Source organism: Pelodiscus sinensis, chromosome 6, assembly GCF_049634645.1.
Source record: "Pelodiscus sinensis isolate JC-2024 chromosome 6, ASM4963464v1, whole genome shotgun sequence".
Classification (NCBI taxonomy): Eukaryota; Metazoa; Chordata; order Testudines; family Trionychidae; genus Pelodiscus; species Pelodiscus sinensis.
The window spans coordinates 1854151-1872807 of record NC_134716.1 but is presented as its reverse complement, the minus strand read 5'-3'; the positions used below and the strand labels follow the sequence as shown (position 1 = coordinate 1872807).

The 18657-nt window shown below is 44.0% G+C and overlaps 2 protein-coding genes and 1 long non-coding RNA gene across 4 annotated transcripts in view; 2 read left to right on the top strand and 1 right to left on the bottom strand.

Moving 5' to 3' along the window:
- The window catches only part of NANS (N-acetylneuraminate synthase), a 14122-nt gene extending 11910 nt beyond the window's left edge, over positions 1–2212 (top strand). Inside the window, exon 6 of the mRNA XM_075931275.1 lies at positions 534–2212. Within this exon, the coding sequence (XP_075787390.1) occupies positions 534–743 (210 nt within the window). The 3' untranslated portion in view covers positions 744–2212. The remainder of the gene's footprint in view (positions 1–533) is intronic.
- TRIM14 (tripartite motif containing 14) lies at positions 2155–18657 on the bottom strand. Of its 2 annotated transcripts, none has more exons than XM_075931274.1 (6): positions 18297–18657; positions 14427–14522; positions 13239–13472; positions 9887–10049; positions 8203–8295; positions 2155–4094 (listed from the first exon to the last, which is right to left on the bottom strand). In XM_075931274.1, exons 1-6 carry the CDS (start codon positions 18567–18569, stop codon positions 3559–3561), a joined length of 1395 nt encoding a protein of 464 aa, XP_075787389.1. In that variant the 5' UTR covers positions 18570–18657; the 3' UTR covers positions 2155–3558. The 2 variants fall into 2 exon arrangements, with proteins under 2 accessions (XP_075787389.1, XP_025046561.2); XM_025190776.2 differs by lacking the exon at positions 18297–18657 and adding an exon at positions 17896–18233.
- Positions 18371–18657, top strand: part of LOC102453365 (uncharacterized) — an 86336-nt gene continuing 86049 nt past the window's right edge. Inside the window, exon 1 of the long non-coding RNA XR_012904570.1 lies at positions 18371–18500. This is a non-coding gene — a long non-coding RNA (uncharacterized LOC102453365). The remainder of the gene's footprint in view (positions 18501–18657) is intronic.

The window sequence follows — 18657 nt, the reverse complement described above, 5'->3', positions numbered from 1 at the left end:
GTGAAGATTTCCATACTAAGATATCTTTGTTAAACTGATTTGAAGTGTGTATTTGAAGGTAGAGTGAGCAGGGGATAGAAAAATAGAACACTAGAACTGGAGGGACCTTGAGGGGACATCAAATCCAGTCTTCTGTCCTCACGACAGGACCAACCACCATCTAGAATGGATCATTCCTGATAGGCATCTATCCAACCTGCTCTTAAATATCTGCAGTAATGGAGAGTCCACAATCTCCCTAGATAATTTATTCCAGTATTTAACTACCCTGACAGGAAGTTTTCCTGATGTTCAACCTAAATCTCCCTTGCTGCAGTTTAAGTCCATTGCTTCTTCCCCTATCATCAGAGGCCAAGGAGAACAATTTTCTCCCTCCTCCTTGTAACATCCTTTTAGATACTTGAAAGTCTGCGTTTTCTTTATAGCTGATAAGACAAATGATCTAATTTTCAATCTTACACTTAGTCCTTGATACTTTATGAATTAGAATGCACTTAGTTCAAACTAACTCTCCTCTGTTGCTATTTCTGTAGCTGGGAAAGTCTGTGGTGGCAAAAGTGACTATCCCTGAAGGTACGCTGCTGACTCTTGACATGCTCTCAGTGAAGGTGGGAGAACCTAAAGGATATCACCCAGAAGAAATTTTTGATCTGGTTGGCAAAAAGGTCAAAACAAACATTGAAGAAGACGAAACTATCACTGAAGATGCTATAGAAAATCATGTTAAAAAAGTGAAATGCTAAATGTAAGCATTCAGTTTTGTATTGTTCATAACATGCCATTCTGCAGCCATACACTTAATTAATAGCATTGTAGATTAGAAATGAGGGGATTCAGATATGAGAATCTGAACAGAATTTCTATTTCACGTTGGCAAAAAGAGATTTGCAGCAAACTTACATAAATTTATCAATCCAGTTTAATTAGCAGTAGTGTAGTACTGAATTTGGAAAGGATGTAATCTTCAGCATTACCAGAACTCCTGTTTAGAAGTGTCTTGTAAGCTACTCAAGGTCAGGATATCATGGTAATCATTATCTGGGAGAGAAGATGAGCGTGTGGGATTCTTACAGTGAACAGGTGCACAGATTCCTTTTGGTGATGATCTGGATGGAGCTAAGATGTCAATAGATGCTTACCAGGCTCAGTAGCACTATCCTAGCAGAAATTTCTCTCATTAGATAGTTATACAGTATTTCCAGTGGCCTTTTTTTTAAAAAAAAAACACCTTTCAGTCATCTTATCTAAGCGACTGGACTACATGCAGCACTTCTGCTCCTCTGTAAGAACTAATTTGTCTCTCCCTGCTGCTTGGTCTGTTGTCTCCCCCTCTTCTTCACAGTAAGAAATTGCCATAGCCCTTGCTCCTTGCTGACTTAACTGCTGTTGCTTCCTTCCTGCATGAAGAAACTGGGTTATAGGCTAGAAGAAATGGCAGCTAGGAGCTGGCAGTCATACACTCTAAGGGTGCGTCTAGACTGGCAGTTGTCTACACTGGCCGCTTGAATTTGCGCAAGAGCACTGACTTTGTAATGTACAAAATCAGTGCTTCTTGCGCAAATACTTTCATGCTCCCGCTCGGGGAAAAAGCCCTCGTGTGCAAGAATACTTGCGCAAGAGGGCCAGTGTAGACAGGGAAGAACTGTTTTGCGCAAAAAAGCCCCGATGGCTAAAATGGCGATCGGGGCTTTCTTGCGCAAAATCGCGTCTAGTCTGGCCACGGATGCTTTTGCGCAAAAGCATTCATGCCAATCTAGATGCGCTTTTGCAGAAATACTTTTAACGGAAAAACTTTTCCGTTAAAGTATTTCCGCAAAATCATGCCAGTCTAGACGCAGCCAAATTGTAATATCTGGAATAGCTTGTTAGTATTCATTTTAATCAATAACAGACGTCTTTTTATCAGTGATGGCTATTGGAACTTTCTACCTCTTTTAACTTTAGGTATCTTGGACATCCTGATGGTATAAGCAGAGCTGTGGCTTGCTTAATGTTACATTTGGAATGTTTATCTTAAATGTACTACTGCAATGCCAGGAGCCTGTGTGCCTAATACATTTAAGCTGGGAAGAGGTGGTTTCATTCAGCTTGCTTAAACTGTATGACTTGTGATTTTGAGCAGTATGCTTGCCTTAACAGAAGGTGATAGTTAAATGATTGTTGAAACATTTTTATTGAAAATACACAAATAAATCGTTTGTCAAACAAGCTACTATTTTGACATTTCATTTTAACAAGGAGACCTATCCTTGTCTGCACTAGCCTTTTCTTATTACTATTGTATGCACTACAACACTTGTGAGAACATTATTGTAGGTGTGCCTCTGGTACTGAAACCAAGGTGTATTCTAGGCTTTTGCTCTCACAGGGCTAGAGGATACAGTAGTTAAAGCACTATAGGCAGATCTACACTAAAAAAAGGAAATCTGTGGATAAAATCTAAGATTCTTTGAATTGTAAGTAGTATGGATTTGAGAAGAACAAACCATCACTCTTATACACACCTAATTTGAATATCTCCCACTTCCACAAGCTACAATGCTGCTATAATCTGTTGTGGAGATGGGCCTTTTCCATATGCCTCTGACTTGAAAAAGGCAGAGGAGGGGGCTGTACAGCATCATAGGGCTTCCTCTCACACTACCCTCTGGTATATGGGTGAAGGGAGGCAGCCTGCAGACCTGCTGCACTGCATTTTGGAGGAGGAGGAGAGCATCTGCAGGAAGTTTGACTGTAAAACAGTAGGACGGGCTTCTCTCCTGTGCCACTTAAATCAGATCCAGTAAGCTCTAGTTACTGGATCCCAAAAAAGACTAGCTATAACCACCCGAGCCAGTTAGTGTAGACAGACAAGCCTCCCACTTCAGGCGAATCTGAAATGAGTTTTAGGCAACAGTGAAAGCCACCCTTGGATCATTCTTGGAAGTGGATGATGTTTTTTACCATGAGCTATTTCAGTTACTGGATCGGTTCTCCAAAGTCAAATGGAAATAATAAAATTAAACTAAAAGGTTATACCGTACATAAGCCAAGCTCAGAGTAATACCGATGGAAGATGGTAATCTCTCCAGCCAGCTGGAGGTAGGGTAGTAGGTAAATAAAAGGGATTGCTAGCTTCTGTTTCAAATATAAGCCATAACAGCCATTGTGTAATTTAAAATAGGACTGTGTTCTAGTTAAGTCACAATCCACTACAAAATTACAGTCTAAAATTATTTTAGTCAGATGCCATGAGGAGGATCCCCATAATTCTATAACCTGAAGTGCCATTCATAAATGGCAAACGAGCACTTTGAAAATACATGTAAAAATCACCCATCTATAATAGTACCTTCCAAAGTATTGATTTGACAAAGACCTGAGTATTTATCTACATTGGGAACCGAGAATCACATTTTAGTGATCAATACTGAATCAGAAATGTACTTGTACATTTAAATTAAAGCCTCACAGTATAGTTGCTATTCTCTGAGAGAATTCATTTAGAGTAATTTAAAGTAATTTTACATACAAATAACTGAAAAGCAGGGTCAGTTAATTTCTTTGTCTCATCTCTTCCTAAGTCAATTTGCAGATTGTTATTGCACCTTCCCACAGCCTAAGTGCAGGGTAGAGAGGCTCTGTGAACTTGCAGCGGAAAGTATGCAAGTGGGCCATGCCACCCATTACATTATAGAACGAGAGGATGCCAGCCTCATAATCCAGGAAAACACCAATTCGTTCTGGATCATCATCTGTCAGGATCAGGGTCCTCTCCCCCTTGTGAAATGCCCAATATTCAAGGTCAAACCTTTTTATACACCAGGATGCTCTGTTCCACCCTAGCCGACAAGTTTCGGAGTCTCCATGTCTTTTGATGGAAGGGTATGCTGCTCCAATCCACCATCCCTGCCCAGCATGAAGCACGTCCACTTCCCAGTAATGGCTTCCAGAGAAGAAAGCATCTTTGCTCAAGACTTGCCATAACTTATCAAATCTCTGGGGACTATAAGTGTAAAATCTCTTCCTCCAGCTGCAGCTTACTGTAAGACGATCTTCAGACAAACACAACCTGGGATGAAGGCTATCGAATTCCAGAGTTGGAGATCTTGCATCTAGAACCAAAACCATAAGTACACATTACATGTAATTATTTGAAACTTGCTGAGTGACCAGTAGGATTGTTAATTATTATTTAAAAAGTTAACCAGTTAAATGCTAGGTTTAACCAGTTAAACCTTGACCAGCCCCCTGCCTGCAGCACAGCCGGCCCTACCAGGCTGGAGTATTCCACTCCCACCTCCAGCGTGGCAAGCCCAGCCAGGTTGGAGCAGACCATGCCCACAACTTGGCTGGGCCACTGGTTAACCAGTTACCCATAAGCATCACTGATAAGGGTGATGTTTACCTGGTAACTGGTTAACCCTTTACATCCCTACTGACTAGTAGAGAGAGAGAGAGAGAACAGTATCTTCTGCAGGCCCACCAATGGGGGGAGGCAAAGGAGGCAGTTACCACAGGGCCCAACAATTCAAAAGAGCCTGGGGCTTCCAGCTACCAGTACTGCAGGAGTGGCAGTGGCTGGAGCTCCAGGCCCTTTACATCTCCATTGGAGCAGTGTGCTCCAGACAACACTGAAGGCTGGCAAGCCTAGCCCCACCTCTTCTCTCCAAGGCCATGCCCCTTTTGGGAGTGTGGAGCTGGGCTCCTTCCACTTTGCCCAAAGGCCTGCCAAGTCTATTGGCCTCTCCTCTGCCCCCCCCCCCCCCCCCCCCGGATCTGCCCACAATGAATGTTAATTGTTGCAGAATGTTTCTCTAAACAGAAAAAGAAGCTGACCTGTACCATTTATGGTTGTTAAACTTATATTTACATGGCAATGATTTGTAAACTTCTTAAAAACATCTTAATAAATAGAGAGTTATAAAAATACATCTATTGCAATTCCTCTTGGCAGTCTCTACCACCACCCAGTGGTGAAACACTAGTAACAAAAAGAGACTGAACTGGCTTTATTAAGTTACCGAGACCCTAATGTGTGATGAAATTTGTGATTAAGATGCCAGAGGAGAGAGACAAAAAATTACTCCTGCAGTAACAAGCCAGTGGAAGCCTTCACTTGGTTGGTGTAAATAACTCTCTCTAGAACAGGGGTGTCCAAACTTTTTTCAAAGAGGGCCAGATTTGAAGAAGTGAACATGCGTGAGGGCCGACCATTTTGCCTGACATTCTTTGAACCATTAAAATTAAATGCAAATTAACTATTTTATGCAAAGTTTATTGCAAACGGCATACTTTTCATTTCGTCACATGGATGACAAATCTAAACAGGTGTTAAATCACTCTGCCTTTCATATCTGAAGGCCAGATGAAAAAAAAATCCAGGAAGCTGAAATATATGTCAGGAACATTGTAAAGTACATTACATATTATCAACTTTTAAGTTCAAAAAATATGAACAGGAACATAACACCAACTATCCATGTTGTGTCCAAATATATTTATAACTGATTTAGACCAACTGACATTAACTGAGATTTTACAATGTATTCATCTCAATTGAAAAAAAAACTTGCCTACACTAATGTGAAGTGTGAAACTGAGATCTGGACTGCAGCACAGGAGAGCGCAGGGCACGCTGGCCTCACGGCGGCACGGGGGCAGGGCGAACCCGCAGCCAAGCGGGGGAGCGGGGCTGCGGACGTGCCCTACATGGCAGGCTTTAGGACCGCAGCGGCCGCCATAGACGGCGGTGGCGCGGCCGAAAGCGGCGCGCTATGCGCGCCAATTCAGAGGAGCGCCAGGGAGCCAGGAGAGGGGGAGGAAGCGGGGGCTGTCCCCGCACTCTCAGCCCCAAAGCGGAGGGCTCGCGGGGTCGGAGAGCGCAGGGCACGCTGGCCTCACGGCGGCCCGGGGGCAGGGCGAACCCGCAGCCAAGCGGGGGAGCAGGGCTGCGGACGTGCCCTACAGGGCAGGGTCTAGGACTGCGGCGGCAGCGCGGCCCAAAGTGGCGCGCTGTGCGCGCCAGTTGAAAGGAACACCAGGGAGCCGGGAGAAGCAGGGGCCGTATTAAATCTGACCGCGGGCCGCAATTGGCTCGCGGGCCGGACTTTGGACATGCCTGCTCTAGAACCACTGCTCAATGAGTCTAAATTGCTGAAGTCAGTAATTTTTGGCAACAACAATGAAGGGATGCCAAATTTGTATAGTCTGTAGGTAACTGGGAATGAAAGGGATGATGGTCCTCAAAAGGAGGAGCAGTTGAGAAGTCTGGATCTAGTTAGTCTTTGTCTAGTTACAGTTTGTGAAGCTGTAAAAATAATTAAAGGGATATAATGTCAGGTCGAACGTGTGTCAAAATTTTAGATTAAAAAATGTAAAACCTAAGGTAAATATTTCCATGGGGAAAAGTGTGTGTGTGTGTGTGTGTGTGTGTGTGTGTGTGTGTGTGTGTGTGTGTGTGTGTGTGTGTGTGTGTGTGTGTGTGTGTGTGTGTGTGTGTGTGTGTGTGTGTGTGTGTGTGTAAAAGAGAAAACAAACCAACATTACAATGCAGGTTAAGCAAAGGTGCTGAAATTGACTAGAAAAAAACAAAATAAGCTTGACTGTTTTCATTCTCCAAATGGAGAAACTTCATTTGCTTCTGCATTACTGATGAAAAAAAGTGTATTACTACTTATACTGGAAGAATTTTACTAATCCACAATATTATTTGTAACTAGGACTTTACAAATCCCACAGCCTGTGGAGCATGGAAACTTCACTAACAACCCATCACTGTCAGCTATGTGTAGACAGGAAATTGTATTACTAGCCCATATGACTGCAAAAGTAACTTCTCAAATGCAAACCAATGCAGTGTTGTCTTCCTGACTCTGCAAACACATCTCTTGAAATAGAAAGATGCAAAATGCCCATCACCCAAATCATAGGTCCAAATCACTGCTTTACAACACCTAATTTGGCTTATCCTTAATATCAAGTGCTCAGAGCAACACCTCCTAGCAGATTCAATTCCTAAGCAAGATCAGTGTGCAGATGAAAAATAGCTAGATGATCCTGACTCCAGGCAAGACAGAAGTGGTTCAAATGGAAAGAGAATTACCCAAGAAGATATTCTCAATAGAGGGGCTTTGACACTGTTACTGGATCCCAAACAGTAACAGCTGCTGGAAACTCACTCTTCCATCTCTGTCTGGGCAGGCCCAAGTAATTTCTTGGATGCTAGGGTAGCCAGAGAGATCCACAGTGTCATGGCTAACAGGCTAGTGCAGTGCAACAGGAGGATTAGGATGACAGCATCAGTTCCAAGACTGCTCCACTAATTCAGCATATGACAGCCCATCCAGTTGCTAAGCAGCACAGACAGCATGAGCATATCATATCCACACTCCCAGCACTATCCTGACCTCCCCGCCCCCATGTGGATTCAAGGTTCTGCTTCTGGGATTCATGGCCCAAAGTGGGTTGGGTCCAGGCTATTCTGTCCTTCTGCCATCAAGGACAATGGAATTTTCAACAGCCAGGGTGAAACTTGGAATAGCAGCAGACAGCTGTTTCTTAGTGGCTGGTTCATAGCCACAAAACCCACCATCTCTCCTAAGGATCCAAGACTCAGAACTTTCCCACAACAACAGTACTGATGATAATGAATTAGAACAATTTACTTCATAGTCTTCCTACCCATTCTGAGAGAGAGGGAACCAGCAAAAAATCAACACCAAATAAAATCTTGTTTCTGTGGGGAGTTACTCCTGATAGCAGTCCCACATGGAGTTTCTTCTTTGAGAATAACAGTGCCTTTTTCTGAATTAGTTAAATCCATTTTGGATTACTTTTAATTCACATGCTACTTTATTCCAGAATAATTTCATGTGCAGACAAGCCTTAAGACAGGAAATTTTCATGGAGATGCACAGAGTATAAATGTCTAAAGAAGCTACATTAGATACAATTCATATTCTTCCAGGTATACATATAAATGCATGGACATGATTTTCAAGAGTGACAGCAATGTTTGTTCCCTGACATGAGACACCATAGAGAGGTCTGATTTTCTGAAAGTACTAAGCATCCCCCTTCTGAAAATCAGCCCCCTTTGAAGATGTTTCAGGTTAGGTACAAAGAAATGGAGGCAGCCAAACTTGTCTACGCACTTCTGAAAATCTTGGCCTTGGTTATTAGTGCTGGAAACACAGGAAAGTTTGATTTCATGTTACTTACGTTTTAAAAATAGTGATCGATCCACCGTGGATATTGTTTTCAGCAACGTACCAGGCTCCTTCTTTGAAGTGGCATTAAGACTACTGAAAATGTCTAAGGCATAAAAAAAGGTCCATTACCATCTGGGACGCAGGCTTTATTGCAATGCACTGAATAAATAACACCACAAATAACAATGCTAAGAGGAGGAGACGACTGGGAGCCCTTTCAGTTAACTCGGTAATGAGGCCCGGCTAATAAACAGTTTGGCAGAAGACAGAGTTGATCCAAAATGAAAGCTAGTGAGGACTCTCACTGTGTATAGCATATCCAGTCATCTGGAACATGGAATACAGACACGGACAACATTACTTAAGCTATGGCAAGTGAAGTTTTGGAGGATGAGTGTCCCATCTAGCATGTCAATACAGATAGCTCGACATTATATAGAAAAAAACAAAGGGAGGAAAGGGCATGTATTCATCACTCCAATAGTACTTACAAGGTCATAATCTCTATACCTCCGTCCCAGAGAGAATGGCAGTGAAATAAAGAAAGGAGAAATGAGCCTGAGCAATTGCTCTAGAGTAGTAAGGCTAGAGGAGATACATTTCTTAAGGTACTCTTGCTTGCCCAAACACAGCTGCATATAAGGCATTCCTAAACGATACAGGAGACAACATGCAGATACAATTTAGTATATCTGTGATGGCTGCCAATGGGGACTGAATTAGAGACTTTCAAAGCTGAAAAGATGGGTTGCTCCATAGCTGCAGCCTGTAACAACTCATATTCGCTATTGATTGGCACAGAGGGAGACCTGCATACACACTCACCAGGGGTTGCAAAGAAATCCTGGGAATAATCTGAACTAATGGAACATTTTATGGGTTCTACATTACTATTCACACGAGCCACTGAAGGGACTGAGTCAAGAGGAATTAAAGGGAGGCCACACAAATACATGGCCAGGCCTAAGGACAGACAGGAAATAGTAAGGGCCCTACAAGAGCAACAGAACAAAATGGAACAGTGAAATTTGAGCTGTCAAGAAAAACTCCTTGACAGTGAGACTGTAGAACAGTCACCCCAAAGAGACTGTAAATTCCATCACTACTGAAGGACCAGATGTTTTCACAGGTCTTTCCCAGCAGTAAATTCTGTGAGCTGGCCCTCTCATTCTGAAGGGCTAAGTAACTCATCACCCTTTCCTCTCACTGAAGAAACAGGCACTTGTGAGTTCCCTGCCCCATGTGCCTTAAGTGCCTATTTTTAGTAGTGTTTGGCTAGGCAGCGGCCCAGGCTAGAACCATTTATCCTGGTGACTTTTGGGAAATTGAACTTTTATCTAATCCACCTGGATTTAAGTTTGGCTAAATAGAGCAACAGAAAACTCAGGACCAATGAGGTTTTGCAGAACTGCCAGCGATAGACAGACACACACATTGCACGTGTCATGTACAATTAGCAACAGTAATACATGTTCAGGCTGTTCTGACTACATGGCAATGGTGTAGAGGTAAGAGGCAAAGTGGATAAGCTAATCTAAACTCCTTATTTGCCAAATGAGAAGTGGGTAAAACTTCACTTGCATTTACCTTTGGCTATTTTGGTGCCTGTCTGCCTGCGAGCACTACTGAATGCCACCAGTGAACAAAGAGTGTGCCAACAGCATGAGGCTGCAAAACAGCACTGTTACAGGTACCTTCTTTAAGTCGAGCTTCCAATGGTTTCTGCACAATAGACTGAATAGCTCTTACAAAACCCTTGGTATGGTTCAGAACATGTTCAAATGACATAGGCACTGGGTGCCACTGTTGTGCTGGAGCCCTCTGCTCCTGGATTTCTTTTTCTGTGGCTGTGTAGTCCTGCGGACAGAAGACCAAATTCTAGAGTCAGGCAATATCTTTTAGATGTTTCTCCCTTCTCTGGCCCCTCGCCTGTGCTCAAAAGCTGAGCTGGAGCCACAAATCTGCACTTTCTCCAGCAAGCAGGACTAAATAAAAGATAATCAGCAAAACTTACTGTCCATAATAACCAAACCCTTTTATTCTCCCCATGTTTGGGCTGCTTAGTGCAATAGCAATGGCCCCACGGCTGATGCAGCCAACCAGCATCCCGGTATAAGGAGTTCTGTGGTGCTGCAGAGCTACTACTTTAATCTTAGGGGAAATGTTGAATTCTGAAGGGAATCTGGCCTATCGCCTCTTTAGAGTTCAGTGGCCTCCATCTTCCCCCTCACCAGCTCCTACTGGTCTCATTTGGGAGAGGGGGAATGACTCTCTCTTATTCTCAGTGGGAGTTGGTGGGGGCCGACCACTTCTGAAAATCTGACCCACGGCTCTTACTGCAGAGTGCAACAATCTGGGTGTCCTACCATGAATACTGGTTGTGAGGTTTCACGACACACAACATTGTCCTTTGGCACAAGGATGGGGCCACTAGGCTCATTTTACCCATGTTAGGCAGAACAGGGTGAATTCTTGAACCTATTGAGTCAGGCTAAGGAGTATATTGAAAATGTAACAACGTAACACAGACCTTCCCAAGCAACTGACATCAAGTGTCCTCTTGCATTTGTGTCAGAATTATTCAGCTCTTTGTGCTGTTGTGTGAAGAGTACCATGCAAGAAATACAGTTAGCATTTGCCATTAGGTGATTGTTTAGGCCTCGCATTCTAGGAAAAGATGCTTATATCACAGGGGTGGCCAACCCGCAACTCATGAGCTGCATGTGACTCTTCCCCCCCTTAAAGTGTGGCACGCAAAGCCTCCTCCATGGCTCACGACGCCACCCCTGCGCTCCAAGAAAAAGTCCCTGGCCTCCTGTGCTCACCGGGGCAGGGGAACCTGATGTGGCCAAAAGGCCTTGTCTTTTCTTTTAAAGGGGCAGCATCTTTTTTTTTTTTTTTTTGCTTGCTCAACAAACATTGCTCCAAAAAAAAAAAAAAAAAAAAAAAATTCTGGTTGCGGCTCTTTGCATTTTTTTCTAATGCTGTTTCGCCTCTCTTCATTTAATGGGTTGGCCACCCCTGTTATATCACCTGGGGAAGTTCTGTGGTGTAAGTGAAGAGAACACCTCAACACACAGCTCTCTCAGGCTTCTCTAGAGGCAGCAAGGGGGGAAAAGAGAAGGATGTTTCAAAGCAGTAGCGCTGCACGGAGCCTGGGGTATAGAGCCCAGGGTCAGCTGGAGTCCGTAGCTGACCCCAGGCTCCGTGCCATGCTGCCACTTTGAAACACTGCCGCAGCATTTTGAAGGGGCAGCACCGCCCTAAACACATCAACTATTTGATTAGTGAATTACATGATACTTAACATCCTTATGCCGAACCAGAGAATTTGCCAGACCACAGGAAGTCAATATTGCCTAGTAACATTACCAAAACTTCCACTGCTCACTGGGCTCTTAGAAGACATTAGGGGTAAATTAGAGCTAAATAACAGCACAGAACACAGAGCCAGAACTGGGGGCTGTAAACAAACTTTATGGGATCGCAGGAAACTTTGCCACACCCATAATAAGTGGACAGTTGACTAACTAAAATCATGTCGGACCACAGATGTTGCCAGACCAGAGAATGCTGGATTAGAGCGGGTCAATTTGTATAGGGATATAGAAAAAAAAATGAGTTAATTAATCCCCTCTCTTTTATTTAATGGCAACGAAGCAGGTGATCTAAACCATTATTTCTCAAATGCTGCTTTTCTTCCAGCCACAGCATCCTGGGTGGTGACTGCAAGAGGAGGGGGGGAACTACCGCAATGGGGCACAGGCTTCCAGTTTCAGCCCTTGGGGGGGCAGGTGGCAGCCCTTCAGTTACAGGGCTTTGGGGTCCAGCCACAGGCTCCCTTTCCCAGTCCTACCCCTCTTCCCATAACCCCCTACCGCCTGGCCCTAGGCTTTGGCTGCACAGTGGCGGCTCCCTCGCCTCCCACTGCAAAACACCAGGATCGGGCTTTGGGCTCACCCCCTCTTCCCACATCACTATGGGGCCTAGGCTTTGGGCATCAGTACAGGCTCAGCCCCCTTCCCGTTGCCACTGCCCCCCACACCTTCCATTGCCTCTCACCCACCCTTCTATGGGCCCTGCTGCCTCCCCACCCACCTGCCCATTCAGGGCTTAATTTGTCCCCCAGCTTGCCAGGGCTGAGTAAGTCTGCTATAAAAGGTGATATTTATATGTTTGTTAATATCGCTTTTCATTGGCTCCCAGCTAGCTAGTCAGCCTTTAAAAATGGAGGGGGAGAGGAGTTAAAGAAACCAAAGACAAGAACACAAATAAGGTGCTTTGCATGTTTCTATTCAGTTTAGGTCCAGTAAAGAATAAAGACAACTAAACATTCTTTTTACTGTTGAGTTTGCAAAAACACCAAAATACCTACATAAATAAATTGCAATTATTTGGACATGTAGCTGTGCATATGTATTTGTTTTTCTAAAGTTAATTGAGTATTTTAGGAAGAATTGTCAGAGGCCATGTCTATACTTACTTCGGTTTGACACTCCAGAGATCATTCTTCTAGCATTCAATTAGCGGGTCTAGTAAGGACCCACTATATTGAACACTGAGGGCACGCCTATCGACGCTGGTACTACTCCTGTTCCTTGCGAGGAGTAAGGGAAGTCAATGGGAGCATTTCTCTTGGTGACTTCCTGCTGAGTGGATGGCATGAAAGTTCAAATCAAGGTACGTTGACTTCCACTATGCAATTAACATAGCTGGAGTTGCATATCTTGATTCAAACCTATCGCCTAGTGTAAACCTGGGCAGAGTGACCGTCTGCAAAAGTTGATGGCTGAACTTTCAGGTCACTGAAAATTTGTTGCAAGAACCCCCCAATTCTAAACTTAGTCTAAAGATGGAACCATGACTGCACAAGTTACTAACTGGAATGGCAGGAGCTAGACTGTTCACCAAAACAGAGAGGCAATAATAGGCAGAAAAAAGAGTATAAGCCATTTTTTCATAATAATATGTACAGAAGCAAATACCATAAACCTCCAAAGTGGTCCACCCAAAAATGTCAGAGGCAGAAAGTGAGTACAGTGCTACCTGTAATAACTGAATGGAATCACTTTGCTGTTGGATTTGCCTGACTTTGTCTGAGAAGCTCTCTACGATTTGAATTCGTTCTTGACATGACTCCATCTGCTGATCATACACCATGAGGGCCCGTTGAGTCTTTTCATCTATGAATTTTTTTGTCAACCTTTCCTCTTCATCAAGTAGTAACCGGAGTTCAGCGAACTTCCCTGCCAGACATGCTTTACTAGCCGAGGCGTGGGCCTACAAAGAAAACAGAATGGCAGACACATCCAGAACATATACATTTCTCCAATGTTTCACCATCAAACTTTAAAAGTTACAATCCCACGAAGTTTTCCTGATGTGTAGTTTTCCTTTACAAAAGTGGTACAGTCGGTTTGGGGTTTTCTTGCTATTGTCCTGGGTGAAAAGGCTTAAGGACAGATTGTGATATCTTTACTTTCACAGATAGCATTTAACTTCAGTGGACTACTCACGCAGTAAAATACTACTCACAGTGAGAAAGGGCATCACAATTTAGCCCTTAACAGCAACATCTGGAGTGACAGCAGGCAGACTCCATAAGTCTGCTCAGTTAACAAAAAAGGCTGTGCATGTTCCTTCCACATTAAGGGAGGGTGGATTGGGTAATAATCTTACACTGGGCAGGCTTTTGACGAGGGAAAGATGATACAGGTCAGAGGTCCTAGGCTGACGGAACTGGCTGAAGCTTCTCTATTGGTTCATGAATGGCTGGCAAAAGCATTCATGTGACTCGGATGGGCGTGTCCCTGCCCATGAAGTGCAGCTTGTCACAATGTGGAAGGGAGTCCAAGCTGGTAAGACAGAGGGCTCAGCAGTACCTCAGTTCCAGCTTACCCTCTGGGACACCCTCCCAAAGTGACATAAACTAATCCGCATATGGGCATTCTTCTATACGTGTCCACATGGATGGTTATACTGACATAACTACAGTTGTTTATAGTCATACCCTATCTTATAGCCATACAACTTTCCCATGCAGACAAGCCCTTTGCTAGGTAGCAAAATACTGGGAACAGAAAAGTTAACCACATTTACAACAAAAATTTTACAGCAAGTTTATTTTTGCTCTGGAAAACCCTGCTTATGGCTTGAGTAGCTGTCTAGGCTGCAGTGTGGGGGGTGTCTGGTCTGAAGGCTACTTCCTGATTAATAAGCAAGTTTCCACTTTACCTTAAGGTCATTAACAGCTTGTTCTATATGTCTTATATTGCCGAATTCCTGTTTCTTTTTCAATTCTAGCTCCTTCAAGCATGTTGTCATGAATTCCTGTTCATGTAAAATAAAATACATACTTGGTCATAAACAATGGTTACAAACACTGTAATTATAAATTTCTCTCTCTACAGCTGAAGAATGCAGTCAAAAACTGCCCAAATCACATGTTTACATGAGAAGGTATATATTGATACTTGTTAAGTAGGTCTCATATCTGAAATTTAAGCAGCCTATCTGCATTATTTCTTGCATTGCAAAGTTCATAAGACACTTACAAGCTGGTATCACTTTGACAAGACATAGAGAAACGCCTTTTTTCCCACCCTTAAATCTCTATTATTGTTCAGACAATAATAATAATACCAGCTGCACACCTTTAGCAGATAAAGGATCACAGCTGAACATTTCATTTGCAAAATAACCCAGGGAACTATTATATCGCCTGGATTCAAAATGCAATGAACGTGTGTGGGACTTTTGCAATAGATATTTTCTGCTCTAGGACGTAGCATAGAGGCTGTACTATAACAGAATTTTATTTAGAGATTACGCAAATTTATTCTGGCATCTTTTCCTTTATATACCAGCCCTGTTGCTCAGTGGGATTGTTTATGGCAGGCAACTATGAGCATGCTGTAAATAAGATGGTCACCGCTGTTTAGAAAGGATGTAAAGAAACTGGAAAGGAGCCAGAGGCAAGTGACAAAGATGATTAAAGTGCTGGAATGAAAGGCATATGAGCAAAGGCTGAAGGAACTGGGTCTGTTTAGTTTAGAAAAGAAGAGATTAAAGGGGGGACATGATAGGAGTCTTCAAATGCCATATAAGAGATGGAGAAAAATTGTTCTCTCTTGCCATGGGGCATGACAAGAAGCAGTGAGTTCAAAATACAGCATAGCACATTTAGATTAAATCTCAGGAAAAACTTCCTTACTATAAGAACAGTCAGACAATGGAACAGACGGCTTAGTGAAGTCATGGAAGCTCCTTCATGGAAGGTTTTCAAAAAGAGGCTAGATAGCTATTTGTCTTGAATGCTTTAGACACAACAAATCCTGAATCTTGGCAGAAGCAAAATGCAGGACAATGTAGCACTTTAAAGACTAACAAGATGGTTTATTAGATGATGAGCTTTCGTGGGCCAGACCCACTTCCTTAAATCAAAACCTTGGCAGGAGGTTAGACTAAATGTCCCTTGCAGTCCTTTCTAATCTCATGATTAATGTTTTGTTACTTTATCTACATGTTTTGTAACATATTAAGATAAGTCAACAGAAGATCCCCCATTGTAACTCAACCTAAGGTACATTGACTTCAGCTGTTATTTACAGAACTGAAGTTGCATACCTTAGGTCAACTTACTACGGTAGTGTAGACATAGCTTAATATCGCCAAAAACTTCAGAGGGGTAGCCAAGTTACTCTGTAATGGGAAAAACTTAAACAACGAATGGTCTAGCAGCACCTTAAAGACTAATAAAACATATATATGGTATCATGAGCTTTTGTGGGTACAACACACTTTCAAAGTGACTCTGTCTTTTCTGTATGGTATTATGAGAAGCAATCCTATTTAAGGCACATCCAAGCCCTGACCTTGCTTTAAATTACTTGGGTTCTAGTCAGTTTAACTGAGTCAGACTGTAACAAGTTGACCCATACTTATTGCCCTCAGATTAGCCTCTTGACGACCAAGGAAACTGATAATGCTTGTGCGTACTTCCTCTGCCACGGTACACAACAAAGCTTGTTGTGAGATTGGCTGTTAGAACAGTTTCTGATATATTGTCATTCCTGTATTGTATGGATGAGTGTAAATGTCTGAGGGCTACACAGATAACATTCTCTGATGCCAAGAGCAAGTCTTTGTCGGCAATCACTAAACATCAGATATCTATAGCTTCTGAGTCTTGAAATCTCCACCAAGAAACCAGCAGATGTCAGCAGAGGCTAGATATTTAGGGCCAAAAGCTCCAAAAAGCTCAGCACTCACATTCAGGACTCAGAAGTTAGATTTTCATAAGAGCTCAAGCTCCTACTTCCGCATCAAAGTAAGCAGATGGACCTTCAGAAGTGCTGAAAGTACACAAGATTAATTCTCCATTGTCAAAGGCCATGTAAGAGCCATTTACATTGGTGCAAAGTACACATCAAACTCGAATCTCTCAGGTTGTTCAGAGGGCCATGTAGTCTGTTTCAGCAAAAGCAACAGGGACTAAAGACTAACAATTTTATTACGGCATAAGCTTTTCTGAGTTGCAACTTCCTTATCAGATTCACAAAAGGAAAGAAAAAGAAACAGATAATAGGGGAACAGACATGGGAGTGTTACATCAGAGTTAAATTATTCAGGGTGGATGTGGATAAGAAGGTGAGAATACCTAAAGAAGTAATTCCCAATCCCTATTTAGATCCATTCTGATGGTGTCAAATTTGCATATGAATTCCAGCTCGTTGCAGCCTGGTTTTGAAGCTATTTTGCTTGAGGATGGCAACTTTCAAATCTGTAAATATGTATCCAGGGAGGTTTAAATGTTCTCTCAATGGTTTTTGTATGTTACCATTCTTGATGTGTGATTTGTGCCCATATATTGTGTTTTGTACAGACAGTCCACCAAAGAAGTCTTTGAAAAAAAACCCTTCAAAACCCAGGCAAGCTTCTCAGAATCATTAGTAGCATTTGACCTCACTTAGCACCATTTTACTTAGGAGTAAATGACTACACAAAGCAGTGGAGAATGAGGATCTAAGTATTTTAACTAGAGAGTGATGAGTTAGTATTTTGAAACACTATGAATATTATAACTATTCTTTCCTTCACCATTTTCACTTCCTCATCTGTTTCTGAAAAATTCTTCTCTGAATCTGAAACATTCCAACCAGTGATTATAATCCAGTAATTCTGGAAAGTGTAAGGTAAACTGTTTCAGATATTGGGAGATGAAGGGCTTTTTCTGCTTAACAGGTATCTGAAGCACGAAGGAAGTACACTTAAAGCTATAGTTTCCTTTCTCTTAAAGATCATGTGAACTCTTTACAGTAACAGAATCAAAACTCTTAAACAGCCTAGTTAAGAAAGGGATTAATTCTGCTTCCCAAATGCAGCCTGCAGGCAGACCACCAACGGAACCCTCTCTGGTCATTACACAGCACCATGGCGGATTTCCAGGGACAGGACTCCTCAGGGTAACCCTTGGGTATGCTCTCCCACCAGTGAGCACTACAGCCTCATAACAGCAAAAACTACCTTGCTCTCTGTCCTCCATCTAGGATTGGGGCAATAAAGAGGGACGGACTTTTCTGCATAGCTAGATACCAGGAAGGAACCGCTCAGGCTTAAGTGCCGCAATTTATGGTCAAGCACTACAACTGGTCCATACAGAATCCCATGCTCTGTGCAGTTCTATAGAGGTTGGATCCCTTACCAGCAAGGATGCAGTGACCATCCAGGGACAGACGCCAGGCAGGGGCCAGGATCTGATTCCATAGAGGGGCAGACCCCAGTCTGGGATCCAATCCATAGAAAGGAAGACACTAGCAGGGGCCAGGATCGAATCCCATTGGGAGGCAGATGCCAGGCAGAGGCCCAACATGGTCCATAGAAGAGCAGATACCAGGGGCCCTGGTCCATAGACGATGCCAGGCAGGGGCCCACACCCAGGCCATAGAGAGACGGACGCTAGGCAAAAGTCCATGCCCAGGCCATAAAGGAACAGATGCCAGGCAGGAGTCCAGCCCAGTCCATACCCTCCCCCGTTACCTTGGTGCTCTGCACCCCGGTCCTTACCCCCTATTATCGTGGCACCCTGCGCCCCCGCCCCGGTACCTTGGCGCCCTGCGCAGCCGGGGCCAGCAGGCTGACGCGGTGGCCGCGGTGGGCGCCCAGCGCCGGGCACAGGGCGCAGACGCAGCGCTTGCAGTCGGCGCAGAAGAGCTCCAGGGGCCGCTCCTGGTGCTCGAGGCAGCAGCGGCCCCGCTCCCGCCACTCGGCCCCCGCCTCCCCGGCCGGGCCCAGGCGGGGCTCCCCCAGGTAGGGCGGCGCGCGGGCCCCGCAGGTGCGGCCGTTGCTCTCCGCCGGGCACAGCTCCGCTCGCGCCATTGCCGGGCTGCGCCTCCCCCGCAGGCACTCGCCCCCGGGCAACGGCCGCCAGGCGGCTCCCGCGCGCGGAGCGGCGTCCCGCCCAACC